General features: G+C 35.4%; 1 protein-coding gene across 6 annotated transcripts in view; it reads left to right on the top strand.

Annotated features, from left to right (window-relative positions):
• kiaa1109 (KIAA1109 ortholog) overlaps positions 1–17,746 on the top strand; it is a 447,188-nt gene that overhangs the window by 309,557 nt on the left and 119,885 nt on the right. For all 6 annotated transcript variants that reach the window (XM_073042844.1, XM_073042847.1, XM_073042845.1 and 3 more), the window contains 2 exons: positions 1,046–1,291; positions 2,585–2,678. In XM_073042844.1, the coding sequence (XP_072898945.1) occupies positions 1,046–1,291; positions 2,585–2,678 (340 nt within the window). The remainder of the gene's footprint in view (positions 1–1,045; positions 1,292–2,584; positions 2,679–17,746) is intronic.

Genomic DNA, 17,746 nt, shown 5'->3' with positions numbered 1-17,746 from the left:
ACACATACAAATTGCTGGAAGAATGAAGCAAGTCAGGCAGAATCTATGGAGGGAAATAAACAGTCAGTGTTTCAGGCCAAGACCCTGAAGTCTGTCCCGATGATGTGCCTCAGCATTTTGTGTGTGTTGCTCAAGGTTTCCAGCATCTACAAAATCTCTTGTGTAAATGTAATTTTTTGATGTTTCGATCATTTTAATAACATTTCATTATAGTGAGAGAAGATGAGGTTTATTGTATAGAAAACTTTTAAATTGCATGGAATTACCCCATTTAAATTGCAAGTCAGTTTTAACAATTAATAATAACTAAAGTTAATAATTTTTAATATGAATAATGATGCTGTCTCAAATGGTAAGGCTGCCTGTTTGTTGACTGGAAATAGAGATTCAATGAGGTGAATTTTTGTATTCACCACTTTTTGGACTGAAGTTTGACCTTCCAAAGCCATAAGCAAGCTTCACATTGTCGCTGCTTGAGAGTTACATTTTCAGAGGCATTGCACAGCAGATTATGGTTTTAAACTTAAATACCGTCTGATGATTTATTACGTTGTCTGTGTTTTCTCACAATCTCTACTGATAATATGAACACAAATTTATCAAACCTCCACAAGAATCTTTATGGTCCTTTCACAAGGATAACAAAGAAAATAAATCACATAGCATAGATCACAGTTATTTGTTACTTAATATAAATATTTTATGCAAAGGAACTTTATCTTTGACACTTACTCCATTTCACCAATTTGTCAAATTTAAAACCAACTTTGTAATCCATTCTTATTTAAGCGGGTCATGGGAAGGAACCAGTTGTTTTTAAAACACTGCATTATGTAGAAAGAAGTTCCAAACACACTTCAGAGATACTTAAGCAAAAAAAAAGTGCTGATCCAGAAAAGAACTATTTATGGAACATTTTACTTTAAAGGTTAGTGGTTATGTAGATTTGTAGTTTGGGGTTCCAGTAGCTGAAAGCATCATGCTTTGTGTGATTGTGCAATATAATGCCATGTTATACCTTCTAAATTAACTGTTTTATCTGTAGGTGGTCGAAGTCCCACTGATCCTGCTTGCAAAGTAATCTTTGAAAATGAACAAGAGTGCTCAAGTCCTAATAAATTATCAAGAAAGCGCAGCTTAGTGAATTCTGAACCTCAACACGTTACCCTCATAGTATTTGGAGTTGGTATGGTAAACCGTACTCATCTAGAAGCAGACATTGGAGGTTTAACAATGGAAGCAGAGCTTAAGAAGATTCATGGAAGTTTTACTGTGAAAGAAAAAATGAAAGGTAATGGTATCAAATATTTGCACAATGGGTAAGTGAAATTTAACAGTAATTGAAGGATCTCTAGCCTTTCAACAAATACATCTTATTTTATAGATTTGGTACATAAACATAATGCTAGAAGTATAAAAAGCACCAATGAAGAGAGAAACAGTTAACATATCAAGTCAATGAATTTTTTTGTCAGTACTAAGAAAATTTAGAAATTGAACATGTAAGTTACACCACAGGGAGATAGCTGAGAGCAAAGGAAATGCCTGTGGCTGGGTGTAAATGAGCAGAGATGGAAAAACCCAAATGGTGGTGGTCCATCTCCAAGCTGTTTACAGCATCTCTCGTTCTGTGCTATATTATAGGCTTTTCATAGAGTCCTACAGCACAGAGGTAGACCCTTTGGCCTAACTGATCCATACTGAAAAATATTGCCATCTACGCTAGTTCCATTTGCCTGTATTTGGTCCATATCCCTCTAAACCTTTTCTCACCATGTACCTGTCCAAGTGTCTTTTGATTGACGTTAATGCCTCAGTCCCTTTCTATGCCAGCTCATCCTATATACTGATGACCTCTAGGTGAAAAGAAATCCCCAAGGTTCTTATTAAATCTCTCCCTTCTCAATTTATGACCTCTAGTTGTTACTTTCCCTAATGTTGTACTTTGTTCTTTTTAGCTGTCTTCTTCCTTTGCAACTTGAAACATAATTAAGTTAACATGTTCCTTTGAAACATAATTAACTTACAACTTATGAACCTGAAGCAGTAACTGTATTTATTTCTCTCCATAGATGCTATCTGACTGTTGCTTGATATCAATTAGTTAAGTGTCAACAATACTTAAAACAAAAAAAAATTATGATGTTGGATATCGAAGTCTGAGCAGTTTTATGTGTATTTTGTAAATTCTTGTCAAGCTAAAGTTGTTGACCACATAGATTATGGAAAACATTAAATTAAAAAAGTACAAATGCTGGAAATCAGAGATAAGTCCATAACATTCGAGAAATGCAAAGTGGATAATATCAACATCCAAACAGGAAAATAAACCAGCCTGCCGCCAGTTACATTTGGGAAAGAAAAAGAAAGGATCTTAGATAGACAATGTAAAGTGATTGATGTGAAGGAACCAGAAACAAGTTAGTTAGACTATTTGGAATTATAATAAAATATAAAATTGTTCCAACCTAACACTGTACAAGGCATTTAGTTATTAATTGTTTGCTGATGCAATTCAATCTAATACTGATTTGTTAATTCATCTTAAGAATAGGATAATGTTTTACTTTTATTTTTAATTCAGATGTTTTGCACCAAAAAATGACGGAAACCTGTGCAACTGCTCACATAGGTGGTGTAAACATCGTTCTTCTGGAAGGAATTACACCAAACATTCAGTGAGTAAAGACTCTTCTTTGGGTCAGCTGTTAAAAGAAAATTAATTACACAAGTTTTTAAAAATGTATGGGGTGTTTTGTTAGGGGTTCACAGAATTAGTTCGCCAGTCTTTTTGATGTGTGCCTCAGATGTTATGAGCAACTATGCATCCAATTTGTTTTCTAAATGAAGATAAATCTATTACCTAAGCGTTAGTGATGTTGTGGGGAGCAACATTTATGTGTAAAGCAGCTATCCATATTTTTATATTAACATCCTGCATTTAAACTGTAAGTTAGCTGATTTTTAAATTAAATTTGTAGCAGGATTTTGTATGGAAAATTGAAAGTTGTGATCACTGTTGATATAATAATTTATAAAGTGCTTTAAATTGGGCACATGAGAGCATTAATACTTTGCCAGCTTTCAAATCATGATTCTCAGTTGAACACTGATCTACTAAATGCATTTTCAGACAAGAGGACAGCCTTGAATGATACAAACCACGTTTTTGCATTGAATAATGCTGTGGTTGAGATCTGAACAATTTTCCACTCCACCTTCAGCACTTAAATTGTGATGTTATTTATCCCTGCAAGAGGTTTGGTTTCTGTTGCTGATGTGGAGTTAAGCTGCCATGGACATTTACTACCCTGCTACAGTCTTCTCTGACTACCTTGTGCTGCATAAGTTGACTGTTCACATGAGTTGTCTGTGAAGCCTGCAGTAAGCCTAACCTGCTTTCACCTGATGCAAGCAGGCAGTCTCCATTAAAAAGGGAAGTATTGGCTCATGGGAGAAAGGCAAATGGAGTTATTATTTATTTAAGTTACATAATTAACATTTTCCTTTGCTAAGTGAATATTTCTAATGCAGAATATTTAATGATTAAACGATATTATTACTTTTTGATTCCAAAATATAAAATGTTCATGAAAGTCAATGATTTCATATGGTTTAATAATACTGCCATTTTTGACAGCCAGTGAGCCTGGTTGTCAAAGTTATTCTGTGAATGCAATAAGCTGCCTGCATTGCGACAGCTTCTAATTATGTACGCGGTGATGGTGAAGTATTGAGAGCTGGTTGCCCAGTGAGAGTCTATGCCAAAGTCTAAAGCAAGGGTGGCCCAGGGTAGGCTTATAATAACTTTAGCAGAGCAGAATTCTACCTTGTTAACTAAGCACGTATAGGATTTTGTTTTACAAAAATATATAGAATGCGTATTTGGAAATGCAAAGCATTAAAGATGGTGTTAAAATACTTAAAAGTGATCAGTGGAAAATTGAGCATAATACAGCCTACATTGACACAAATTTTCACTGAGATTGGCTCTGTTGTAGATGTGCTGGTTAGAATCATGACATTTATACCATAAGATGGCGATGTATTTCTGTGGGCAGTGGAATTAAAGGAGAATGCTTCAGAATTCCTTTCATGTTATTGGAGTCAAAAGCTTTAGTTAGGTCATGAAAGGCCACATATGATGGTTGGTAGTGTTCCCTGTATCTGTCTCAGAATTGCTGCATGCTGAGATCATGTGTATGTACTCTGCTTCTTGATGATTTACAGAGCACTTTTTGTTTGGGTTTTGGAAGATGTAGGAGAGAGTTGAGGATAACTCCAGCAATGAATTTCCATGTGGTAAATAGTAGGGAGAGCTGTTTGTAGTTAGTCTATGTGAATCTATCTCTTTTCTTAAAGACAGCCTCAAATACAATATCACAGTGGTATACCCTCCTCTTCCTGAATGCACAATATTGACTGTGAATTTGAGAAGGGAAAATGGAGGGAAATGAGCAGTTGACGTTCAATTCTTGGCCCAAAACATCGATGATTCATTTCCCTGACCTGCTGGGTTCATCCAGAGTTTTGTATGTGTTACTCAAGATCTCCAGCATCTGTAGAATCTCTTGTCTCTATGTGACCACAGACCTCATGACCGGAAGAAGCACTGTCATCCATTAGATTATATGACATTTAACTGTCAATCATTCTTTGGGGCACTCCTCTGTTTTCGCTGAGGTTTGCGAAGAAAAATAATTTCAGGATGTATATTGTATACATTTCTCTGACATTAAATGTAGCAACTGAAACCTATTGGTAGTCTGAGTGAGGGACCTCACTGTGCCACGATTGGTACTAGTGGATGCTGGACTGAGCAATCCCCAACTTGCTCTATTATCTCCATCAACTGGCTCCAAAACATCAGCATCAGCATCAACGTAAATGTTGCTGCAAGATTGATAGTGACCTGCACCTCACAGCTGGATCTTTTGACTGCCAGCAATAGAAGCTGAAAAACACCATAGATAGATACTTTATTGATCCCAAAGGAAATTAACAGTTACAGTAGCATTACAATTCCATAAATATACAAATATTAGAAGAGAAGTAAGAAAGAATAAAAGATAAATTACCTTAAACTGTCTGAAAGGAGGGGATCAGCACTTTCCCGTCTATAGGTTGACTCATTATATAGCCTAATAACAGAGGGTAAGAATGATCTTTGGAACAGTGCAGTTGTTTTGCCAAGGTGGCATGCAGAGGGTGAAGGTGAGAAACATTGTCCAGAATTGCCAGGATTTTCCGTAGGGTCATTTTGTTCTACCACAGCCTCTAGTACGTTCAGTTTGGCTCCTATAATAGAGCCATCCTTTCTAATTTGTTTATTGAGCCTGTTGGCATCACCTGTGTTGATGCCATTGCCCCAGCACACCACTGCATAGAAGATTGTACTGGCAACACCAGACTAGTAAAACACGAGGAAAATCTGCAGATGCTGGAAATTCAAACAACACAAACAAGATGCTGGTGAAACACAGCAGGCCAGGCAGCATCTATAGGGAGAAGCACTGTTGACGTAAAACATGTGTAGGAGAGCCCTGTCTGCTCCAAAGGAGCTCAGTCTGCTCAGGAAACAGAGGCGACTCTGGCCCTTCTTGTACACAGCCTCTGTGTTGGTGCTCCACTCAAGTCCGTCATTCAGGTGCACCCCCAGGTACTTATAGGTCCTCACCACATCCACATCCTCACCATCAATAGTAACAGAGAGCGGTGCAGCTTAGTCTTCCTAAAGTCTCCTTTGCCTTCTTGATGTTGATCAGCAGGCGATTCAGCCTGCACCATTTGAAAAAGTCCTCCACCAGCGCCCTGTATTCATCCTCCCGGCTTCCCTTTATACACCCAACTAATGCTAAGTCATCAGAGAATTTTTGCAGATAGCATGACTCCGTGTTGTATCTAAAGTCAGAGGTATATAGGATAAACAGGAAGGGAACCAATACTGTCCACTGTGGAGCCCCGCTGCTGTTTACACCATGTCTGCACACAGCTCTGAAGCCGCACAAACTGTGGTCTGCCAGACAGGTTAATTGTTATCTGTGAAGCGACTCTTACCTTTTCTACCATGAAGAACCATGACAGGTTTGATGAGAGTGACCAGGAAATTGAGGAACTAATTAACCAGAAATGTTAGTCAGTCCTCAGGGGAATATAAACTATGCAGCAGTTTCTTGAAAACCAAGGCCCAGCAGAGAACCCATGACTTAAAGAGAAAGTGCTGGATGGAAAGAGTGCAGAAAGGTTGGCAGTTCACTAACAGGCATGATCTCCGAGTTCCTCAGAACTGCCAATGCCACTGGCCTATTTGAATACCCAAGGAACTTATCAAGGGCAGTCAGGAGGCTGGAAGAAACACTGCAAAGATCTTTTTAACAGTAACTCTGTTGTTGTGTGTACTCAGTCCATCCCACAGTAGCCCACTCTATCCTTGACAAGAAAGGTGAAAAGTTGGAAGTTGTTGGGTACCTCAGTAACATAGAAGTTAACGCTACACTATTATGGCTTGCAAAGTTCCACAGTTCCGAGTTCAATTCTGACAACATCTGTAAGGAGTTTGTACGTTCATCCCTTGAACCACCTGGGTTTCCTCCTGGTGCTCCAGTTGCTTCTCACAGTGCAAAAATGTACTGATTAGTAAGATAATTGGTCATTGTGTTTAGGCTAGTGTTAAATTGGTAGGTAGCTGGGTAGTGCAGCTTGCCGGACCAGAAGGTACTGTTGCATGCTGTATTTCTAAACAAAGTAAATGAAGCCTCTAGTTCTACATTGTGTGGTTAACATGTGCTTTGTATTCAGCAGTCTAGTATGTAAGAATCAGAATCAGGTTTATTATCACCGGCATGTGTTGTGAAATTTGTTAACTTAGCAGTAGTAGTTCAATGTAATGCATAATATAGAAGAGAGAGAAAAATAAATATAATAGATTAATAAATTACAGTATATGTATATTGAATGGATTAAAACTCATGCAAAAACAGAAATAATATATATTTAAAAAGTGAGGTAGTGTTCACAGGTTCAATGTCCATTTAGGATTCAGATAGTAGAGGGGAAGAAGCTGTTCCTGAATCGCTGAGTGTGTGCCTTCAGGCTTTTGTACCTCCTGCCTGATGGTAACAGTGAGAAAAGGGCATGGGAGTCCTTAATAATGGATGCTGCTTTTCTGAGACACTGCTCCTTGAAAATGTCATTTGTACTTTGTAGGCTAGAAACCAAGATGGAGCCAACTAAATTTATGACCCTCTGCAGCTTCTTTCGGTCAGCATGAACCCTTTCCTTTCTTGTGTAAAACAAGAAGGCACCCAACTGAACCATGACCGATGTTAAATACACTGAAGCAGTTTAATCATTAGTGATGGCAGTGGGTTATTTGTCCAACATAAAGGAGGATTGTTACAAGTTTGTCAATGGCAGCAAATTGTAGGTATCCTAGACCCCTTCTGTTCATTTGGAATCTGCAGACAGCATCAAAGCAATGTGAAAATATATTTTACATTCTCATGGTCACCAGTAGTAATAATTAAAAGTAACATTAATGCTTGGTTTACCAGTAAGTACTGGTGATAAGTAGTGATGATAAGGTAGTGCCTGGCATCTTATTATGAGATACAGTCTTGTGTTCTGTCCCTTTAAAACAGGGGTTAGAATATAGAAAATCTACAGCACATTACAGGTCCTTCAGCCCACAATGTTGTGCTGATCATGTAATCTACTCTAGAAGCTGCCTAGAATTTCCCTACTGCATAGCCCTCTATTTTTCTAAGCTCCATGTACCTGTCTAAGAGTCTCTTAAAAGACCCTATTGTATTTTAATTATTTTTATACCTTGAACCCCTTTGGCAGTCCAGTGAAGCCTATGGACCCCTTCTCAGGATAATATATTTAAATATATATACTGTAATAAAATGCATAGTATTCTGAAAGAAACCAATTATATTGAAGTAGAGTTAACAAAATAGTTAAAAAAGCAAATTTGTGATTGAGTAATAATATATGTGCTTCTTTATTAATACATTAAGTAACAAGACTATGCATTTAAAATATAGGCAAGATAAAATTAAATTTTATTTTGTAAAGACATATCAGTGTGAAGGCTGTTGTTGCTTAACTTGAATAAGAACATTAAACTGTGGGGTGGTCTTTGACAAAGCAACACACGTCACGTTGGACGTTCAGTTGATTCTAACTTTTTGTTTAATGGTTACCAGTGTTAAAAATCCTGATTCACAGAGATAGTTTGTTGCAAGTGGGATTAAAGCTTCCATAGCTCGCTAATACTACTGTGGTTTGGTGCCTATATTCGTAATTGAAGGAAATGCTAAATTTCAGTTAGAGGTTAGTGAAAATAAAGATGCAAATTTTTCCAATCTCAAGTTCACGGACCTCTTGGTATCTATCCACAGACCCCCAAGGGGACTCCAGGTTAAGAACCCCTGCTTTAAAAGATCAAACAAGCATTATCTTTTCTAAGAGCACTAAGATTTTGATGACTCTGTAGGAATTGACTTTCATTCATTTTCCTTTATTTTCAAATGCAAAATTTTGTTTCCATTATTAGGGAAGCTTTAAATTGTGTCTTATGCTTTACAAGTTGGTAGTAGTATCAAACTGAAAAATGTGTTGAGGTTTTCTGTTCCCCATTCAGTTCAGATGCTTTGGTTGGTTACATTCAAGTTTTGTTAACCATAGTGCTGAGCTGCATCTTTCCACTGGAACAAAACCAGATGCCCTTGCTGAATGAGAGTGGAGTTTAATTGCAGTAAAGACTTTCTAGGTAGCTTTCAGAAACAAACTTAAATTTCCATGGGAATACATGGCATAACAGAAAAACCTGTCGATGCTTCTATGGACCTTGAAGCACTGGATGTCAGGACAATGGAGGCCACCCTTGTTGAGTGTTCAGTTGCTAATAAATACATCAATTGGTACATTTTCTTTGTTTTTATATCTGCCCTCTATCATTTACTTCATGCCATTGTGCCATGGCAGTAGCGAATGGGATAAACTAAAATGTGGTAGAAAATAGCCCTGGACTACTTACTTCACCTGTCTTATTATTTTTCTGGAAAAAAGATAGAAAATTTAAACCACAATGGAATTAAAGTTTTGAAAAAGTTATTGATAATGCTTTGGTGCCATTTTGAGTAATGATCTGTTAAGACATTCCATAAATAGATTGAGTGGCTGCTGACAATTGTTTATTTATTTATTATATAACATGCAGAATAGGCCCTACTGGCCCTCAAGCAACTCCAAGTCTAACCCTAGCCTAATTATGGGACAGTTTACACTAACCAGTTAATTTACTAACCAGTACATTTCTGGACTGTGGGAGGAAACCAGAGCACTGAGAGGAAACACATGCATTTACAGGGAGAACATATAGACTCCTCACAGAAGACGTCAGAATAAAACTCCAGCACTCCAAGCTGTAATAGTGCTGCCCACTATTGCTGGACTTGACTTTATAATGCATTGATTTGTTTTTGCTTGCAACTAATTCAAGAAGCACTCATGCTTGTTTTCACATTATCGCTTAAATTTCGAGAGTAAAATTTTCTGGGGGGACGTCACGTGATGACGTAGGATCGAGACGCTGGAACCCAGCTCTCCCGTAAAAAGTTAATAAATTAATGTTTAAATGAAGAAAAGTTAGTCAATACTTTCTAAAAGTTACTTATAAACTACTCCGGATTGTGTCAAGCTATGCCTCAAAGAAAGAAGATGAAGAAAACTAATACCGGGAAGACTACGCAAGTTGGAACAGGAACAAGGCCCACGTCTACCGAGGAACCGCGGTCTCAGGTACATTATACCACCGGTGATATGGAACGGGAAACTGTGGCAACATCGGCCATTTCTAAAGGAAAAGACCATCGTGAACTGCGCAAACGCGAAGGATGGAGCATGCACAAACGGGAGCAACAAGAACTACAAAGCCCAGCTACCTCTGCAACTGAAAGTGATAGCGAATCGGAGGGAGAGTCAGATCTTCTGGAAAGATCAGACGAAGAGGGAGATAAAAGTTCTTCTGGAAATATAGAAAAGACTTTGAGGCAAATAATGCGTAAATTAGACACATTAAAAGTAATTAAAAGTAATCAAAAAGTACTCCAAAAAATGACAAATATGGAGATTATACTTGATAAAATGACAAAGAGACAGGAAAAAATGGAAAAGAGAATTATGGACTTGGAAATTAAAACGGAAGACATGGTTGAAAGAATGGACAAAATGGAAAATGAAAATACTGCTTGGACATCAGAAAGAAAACAATTTATGGAAAAAATTGATAAGCTTGAAAATTTCAGTAGACGAAATAATATTAAAATTGTTGGACTTAAAGAAGATATAGAAGAAGATCCAATAAATTTTTTTCAAAAATGGATCCCTGAAAAATTGGAAATGGAAAGAGAAATTCCAATCGAGATTGAAAGGGCTCATAGATCCTTAAGGTGAAGACCTCGAGCTGATCAAAACCCACGATCAATTTTGATAAAATGCTTAAGATACCAAGACAAAGAAAAGATCCTGAAGGCGGCTGCCCAAAGTGCCAAAAATAGAAATGGGCCATTGATGATAGAAGGGAAATCAGTTCTTTTTTATCCTGATATAAATTACAACCTGTTGAAGAGAAAGAAGGAATTTAACCCAGCGAAAAAAGCCTTATGGGAAAAGGGTTATAAATTTACAATGTGTCATCCAGCAACACTGATAATTTTTTTGGAGGAGGGGAAAATTTTTTTTTCCGATTATCGAAAAGCGGAGGAGTTCGTACAAAAACTTTCATCTATTGGCTAATTACACATAGAGGCTTCCAAACGTAATGGATTAAAGATGAAGATAGAGTCAATGAACAGAAGTGATGGACATTTATGGATATTATAGAAGAGAAAAGCAAAATTTTAGAAATACTAAATGAGAATATTATTTTTTTTCTTTTCTTATACATATACTTTTTTATGTTGTGGGGGGGCTGGGGAGCTTTGGATCGGTTACTACGGGATTCATGTGTGTAATCATGGCGGTTGCCATGACCCGTACAACAGAGGGGGGTAATGTTGTGTTTTTTTTCCACAACATTAGTAGGAGGGTATTTTGTTTTTTTCTTTATATTCTATTTTTCTTCTATCTTTTTGCCTGGATGATTGGTGGGGACACACATAGCAACATGGAGATTTTTATAAAGATTTCCCAGGATACCACGAAAGTTGAAAGATTAGGTATTATTATAGATTGGAGTAATATTAAAAAAATGACTAATCTACTGAATTTTTTAAGTTTTAATGTTAATGGGCTCAATGGGCCAGTAAAAAGAAAAAGAATTTTAACATATATTAAAAAAAATGAAAACAGATATAGCTTTTTTACAAGAAACTCATTTAACAGACATAGAACATCAGAAATTAAAAAGAGACTGGGTTGGAAATGTTATTGCAGCTTCATTTAATTCAAAGGCGAGAGGAGTTGCAATTTTGGTTAACAAAAATTTACCAATTAAAATACAAAACGTATTAATTGATTCGGCGGGGAGATATCTAATTATACACTCAAATTTTTTCAGAACTATGGACCCTTATGAACATTTATGCACCAAATTAAAATGATGTAAAATTCATACAGGAGGTCTTTTTGAATTTGGCTAACGCACATGATAAAATATTAATAGGTGGAGATTTTAATTTTTGTCTAGATCCAGTTTTAGATAGATCAACAAAGGTTGTTACAAAATCAAAAGCAGTAAAATTAACTCTATCATTGATGAAAGACTTAAATTTGATTCATATATAGAGAAGAATTAATTCAAAAGAAAGAGATTATTCATTTTATTCAAATAGACATAAAACATATTCAAGGATAGATTTTTTCCTATTATCAACGAATATTCAAGATAGAGTGAAAAATGTGGAATATAAAGCAAGAATATTGTCAGACCATTCTCCTTTAATAATAACAATGATAATGATAGATAAAGAGGAATCAATTTATAGGTGGAGATTTAATTCAATATTATTAAAACGTCAAGATTTTTGTGATTTTATGAAAAAACAGATTCAGTTCTTTTTAGACATAAATTCACATTCAGTTGATGATAAATTTATAGTGTGGGAAGCAATGAAGGCATAATTGAGAGGTCAGATAATAAGTTATACTTCTAAAATTAAGAAGGAATATATGATAGAAATAGATCAATTGGAAAAAGAGATTACAAAATTAGAAAAAGAATCCCAAAGAAATATGACAGAAGAAAAACGAAGACAACTTATTAACAAGAAGTTACAATATAATACGCTCCAAACATATCGAACAGAAAAAGCAATTATGAAAACTAAACAAAGATATTATGAACTAGGTGAAAGATCACATAAGGTTCTTGCATGGCAGTTAAAAACAGATCAGACTTCTAAAACAATAAATGCAATTCAAACAAGAGTAAATAAAATTACTTATAAACCTTTAGAAATTAATGAAGCTTTTAAGAATTTTTACTCTGAGTTGTACAAATCAGAATCACAAAATGACAATGCCAAGATAGAAAGGTTTTTATCACAAATAACTCTTCCAAAATTAAATACGGAAGAACAGAAGGGATTAGATATGCCTTTTACATTGAAAGAGGTCGAAGAAGCCCTAGGATCACTTCAGAGTAATAAATCTCCAGGAGAAGATGGTTTTCCGCCTGAATTCTATAAAAAGTTTAAAGATTTATTAATTCCTCCTTTTATGGAGTTAATACACCAAGCGGAAAGAATGCATAAACTTCCAGAATCTTTTTCGACAGCTATTTTAATAGTATTGCCAAAAAAAGATAGAGATCTTTTAAAGCCATCATCATATAGACCTATTTCTTTATTAAACACTGATTATAAAATAATAGCAAAAATCTTATCTAATAGATTATCTAAATGCTTACCAAAATTAGTACATATGGATCAAACAGGATTTATTAAAAATAGACAATCAGCAGATAATGTAACTCGCTTATTTAGTATAATTCATTTAGCACAGAAGAGGGAGGAAATGAGCGTGGCAGTTGCTTTAGATGCAGAAAAAACATTTGATAGATTGGAATGGGATTTTTTATTTAAGGTATTGGAAAAATATGGATTAGGAGTATCTTTTATAAAATGGATTAAAATCTTAAATACTAATCCCAAAGCTAAAGTAGTGACAAATGGTCAAATTTCAACACCATTTCAGTTAACAAGGTCAACTAGGCAAGGTTGTCCATAATCACCTGCTTTATTTGTGTTGGCGATAGAGCCATTAGCTGAATTGATTAGAATGGACCCAGATATTAAGGGTTTCAGAGTTAATCAGGAAGAATACAAGATTAACTTATTTGCTGATGATGTTCTGCTTTATCTAACAAACCCATTGCACTCGTTGCGTAAATTATCCTTTAGATTAGAAAAATATGGGAAAATATCAGGTTATAAAATAAATTGGGATAAAAGTGAAATTTTACCTCTTACTAAAGGAGATTATAATCAATGTCGATTAATAACCCAATTTAGATGGCCGGCAAATGGTATAAAATATTTAGGTATAAGGGTTGATAATGACATAAAGAACTTATACAAATTAAATTATTTACCACTATTGAAAAAAATTCAAGAAGATCTTGATAAATGGATGGTATTACCAATAACATTAGTAGGTAGAGTAAATACCATAAAAATGAAAATATTCCCTAGATTACAATACTTATTTCAATCACTACCAATACAATTACCCCAGAAGTTTTTTCAAGAGCTGAATAAATATGTGAGGAAGTTTCTTTGGAAAGGTAAGATGTCAAGAATATCGTTGGAAAAATTGACATGGAAATTTGAGCTAGGAGGGTTACAACTTCCAAATTTTAAGAATTATTATAAAGCAAATCAACTTAGATTTATTGCATCTTTTTTTGAGAAAGATAAACCGGCATGGATCAGAATAGAACTAGATAAAATAGGAGAAAACATACCAGAAGACTTTATATATAAATGGGAATCTAAATGGATACGGGAAAAGAAAGAATCTCCTATATTAAAACATTTGATTGATTTATGGAATAAGATAAATGTTGACGATGAGACAAAGAAATCCTTATTAGCAAAGAGATCTTTAATTCAAAATAGACTTATTCCCTTTACAATGGATAATCAACTTTTATATAATTGGTTTCAAAAAGGGATTAGATATATCGGAGATTGTTTTGAAGGAGGTATATTAATGTCATTCGATCAATTAAAGAATAAATTTAAAGTATCAAACAACACTCTTTTTTGTTACTTTCAACTAAGGGCTTATTTAAGAGAAAAGTTAGGTCAAACAATGTTATTACCGAAACCCAATGAAATAGAAACTTTAATTCAAAAAGGAAAGACTAAAAAATTTATCTCTTGTATGTATAATTTGATTCAAAAACAGGCAATTAAACAAGGAGTCCATAAGTCAAGACAAAAATGGGAAAGTGATTTGAATATTAAAATTGAAGAAAAAAATTGGTCAAGACTATGTCTTGAGAGTATGACAAATACAATAAACGTCCGATTAAGATTAGTGCAATACAATTTTTTACATCAACTACATATTACACCACAAAAAATAAATTAATTAAACCCAAATTTATCTGATCAGTGTTTCCGATGTAACCAAGAAATTGGTACTTTTTTACATTCTACTTGGTCTTGTTCTAAAATTCAACCTTTTTGGACAAATTTAAGAGTTTTATTGGAACAAATTATTGGAATACAACTTCCACATAATCCAATATTACTTTTACTAGGTGATATTGAAGGGATAAAACCGATATCCAAATTGAATAAATATCAGAAAGAATTTATAAAAATTGCATTGGCAGTAGCCAAAAAAGCTATTGCAGTTACTTGGAAATCGGATACATATTTAAGTATAGATTGTTGGAAGAAAGAAATTTATGGCTGTATTCCACTTGAAAAAATTACTTATAATTTAAGAGATAAATATGAAACACTTTTGAAAATTTGGCGCCTTTATTTACAAAAGACAGGATTAAATATATAGGTGCTCCGAAGATGAAATAATTAGTTACTTGGGGAAAGAAATAAATATATATACTAAAGTTATGATGAACTCCATGGAGCATGTGGGGATCTTCCAATGTCCAGGCATTCCTTTTTTTTTCTTTCTTTCTTCTTTCTTTCAATAGGGATGTTAGGGGGGAGGGGTTAAGGGGAGGGGGGATGGGTAACACATATTTTCTTTTTCACACACTTTTATTCTGTAACTATTTGAAAACACAATTAAAAAAGTTTTTTAAAAAAGAGTAAAATTTTCTTCAAATACACTTTTGAGATTCTGCATGTAACACTTTTAATTAAACCAGAATCTGAAAGAAACAGCACCAAAGTTCATTTCTCGATTTGTGACAAAATAGAGTATGGAGAATAAACGAAAAAGGTGTCTTCCTATATTTGTAATATCTTGATTACTTGGGAAGGAGTTTTGGAGTATTTAAATTATCCATAACCACAAAGTGAAATCAGTTGCATATGCGTCTTGCTCGTTAACAGTTTTGGTGATAATTATTGCACAGCTCATCCTAATAGTCATCACAGAGATTATGGTCTTAACTAATTAATAAATTCAGATCTTGCATTTTTGCTTTTAATTTATTTTTAATAAACTTTCACTGGGGATCCTGACTTCCTAGGGATACTGGGTAGTTGAAAGGAAGATCTTTTTGATTTGTATTCAAAGATCAGCTCTGTAACAGGCCCTTCTAGCATAATGAGCCTGTGCTGACCAATTACACTCATGTAAGCAATGAACCGACTGACATGTACATCTCTGGAAAGTGGGAGGAATCCAGTGCGCCTGAAGGAAACCCATACGATTGCAGGGTGAAAGTACAAACTCCTTATAGATAGCGATGGAGCTGAACTTGTGTTGCTAACGCTGCAGCAGCATTTTACTAACTACTATGAAAACATACCACCCTAGTTAATTTGAGTTCTAACATAATATGCAGTTCATTATTCTGCAGGCTGTGTTTCTATTTTCTATCTAATGTCCAACAAAGACTTAGTTTTTGTGATACAAACCCAGTTTTAGTTGATATTCGGTGATCCAGAGTAGGGAAATAATTATTTTGTTAAGGTGCTTTGTGATGATGAAGATGAGCTACATAGGAAGTTATATTTCTGATATACAGTGTCCATAAAAAGTATTCACCCTCTGACCCCGCCCCAGAAGTTTTCATGTTGTATTGAGTCACAGTGGATTTAATTTAGCTTTTATTTGACACTGATCAACAGAAAAAAGACTCTTTCATGTCAAAGTAAAACCAGATCTCTACAATGTGATCAAAATTAATTACAAATATAAAACACAAAATAATTGATTGCATAAGTATTCGTCCCCTTTAATATGACACACCAAATTGTCACTGGTGCAGCCAATTGGTTTTAGAAATCACATAATTAGTTAAATGGAGATCTATTTTTGGAGACCTGTGGGCAGTCAGGGTGTTGCAATTGATTGTAATAAAAATACACCTGTATCTGGAAGGTCCAACTGCTGGTGGGTCAGTATCCTGGCAAAAAACACACCGTGAAGACAAAAGAACACTCCAAGCAACTCCGCAAAAATGTTATTGAAAAGCACAAGTCAGGAGATGCATTAAAAGTAAGTTTCCAAGTCACTGAATATCCCTTGGAGTACAGTTAAGTCAAACATCAAGAAATGGAAAGAGTATGGCACAGGCTACCAAGAGACCTATGACAACTCTGGATGAGTTACCAGCTTCAGTGGCTGAGATGGGAGAGACTGTGCATACTACAACTGTTACCCGGGTGCTTCAGCAGTCCCAGCTTTATGGGAGCGTGGCAAAGAGAAAGCCACTGTTGGAAGAAAAACAGTGAAATCTTGGCTAGAGTTTGCCAGAAGGCCTGTGGGAGACGTTGAAGTCAGTTGGAAGAAGGTTCAATGGTGTGGTTAAAGCGAAATTGAGCTTTTCAGCCAGCAGACTAAACACTATGTTTGGTATAAGCCAAATACTGCACATCATCAAAAACACACCATCCCTACTGTGAAGTATGATGGTGGCTGCATCATGCTGTGGGGATGCTTCACTGCAGCAGGGCCTGGAAGGCTTGTGTAGGTAGAGGGTAAAATTAATGCAGCAAAATACTGGGAAATCCTGGAGGAAACCCTGATGCAGTCTGTAAGAGAACTGCAACTTAGAAGGTTTGTTTTCCAGCAAGACAATGACCCCAAGCATAAAGCCAAAACTACACAGGAATGGTTGTAAAACAACGAAGTTAATGTCCTGGAATGGCCAAGTCAGAGTCCAGACCTTAATCCAATTGAGAATTTGTGGCTGGACTTGAAATGAGCTGTTCATTCACCATCCCCATGCAATCTGACAGAGCTTGAGCAGTTTTGTAAAGAAGAATTGCAGTGTCCAGCTGTGCAAAGCTGATAGAGATACCTATTCACACAGACTCAAGGGTGTAATTGCTGCCAAAGGAACATCTACTAAATACTGACTTGAAGGGGGCGGGTAATTATGCAATCAATTATTTTGCATTAAATGATTGTAATAAATTTAGACCAATTTGTAGAAATTTGTTTTCACTTTGACACAAACATCGTTCCATCGATCAGTGTCAAAAAAGCCAAATTAAATCCACTGATTCAATGTTGTAAAATAATAAAACATGAAAAGCTTCACTGGAGGAGGTGAATACTTTTTATAGGCATGGTAATCTTAGTG

This window comes from Hemitrygon akajei, chromosome 4, assembly GCF_048418815.1.
Source record: "Hemitrygon akajei chromosome 4, sHemAka1.3, whole genome shotgun sequence".
Classification (NCBI taxonomy): Eukaryota; Metazoa; Chordata; class Chondrichthyes; order Myliobatiformes; family Dasyatidae; genus Hemitrygon; species Hemitrygon akajei.
Note: the sequence above shows the minus strand (reverse complement) of the source record. Positions and strands in the feature narration are given on the sequence as shown.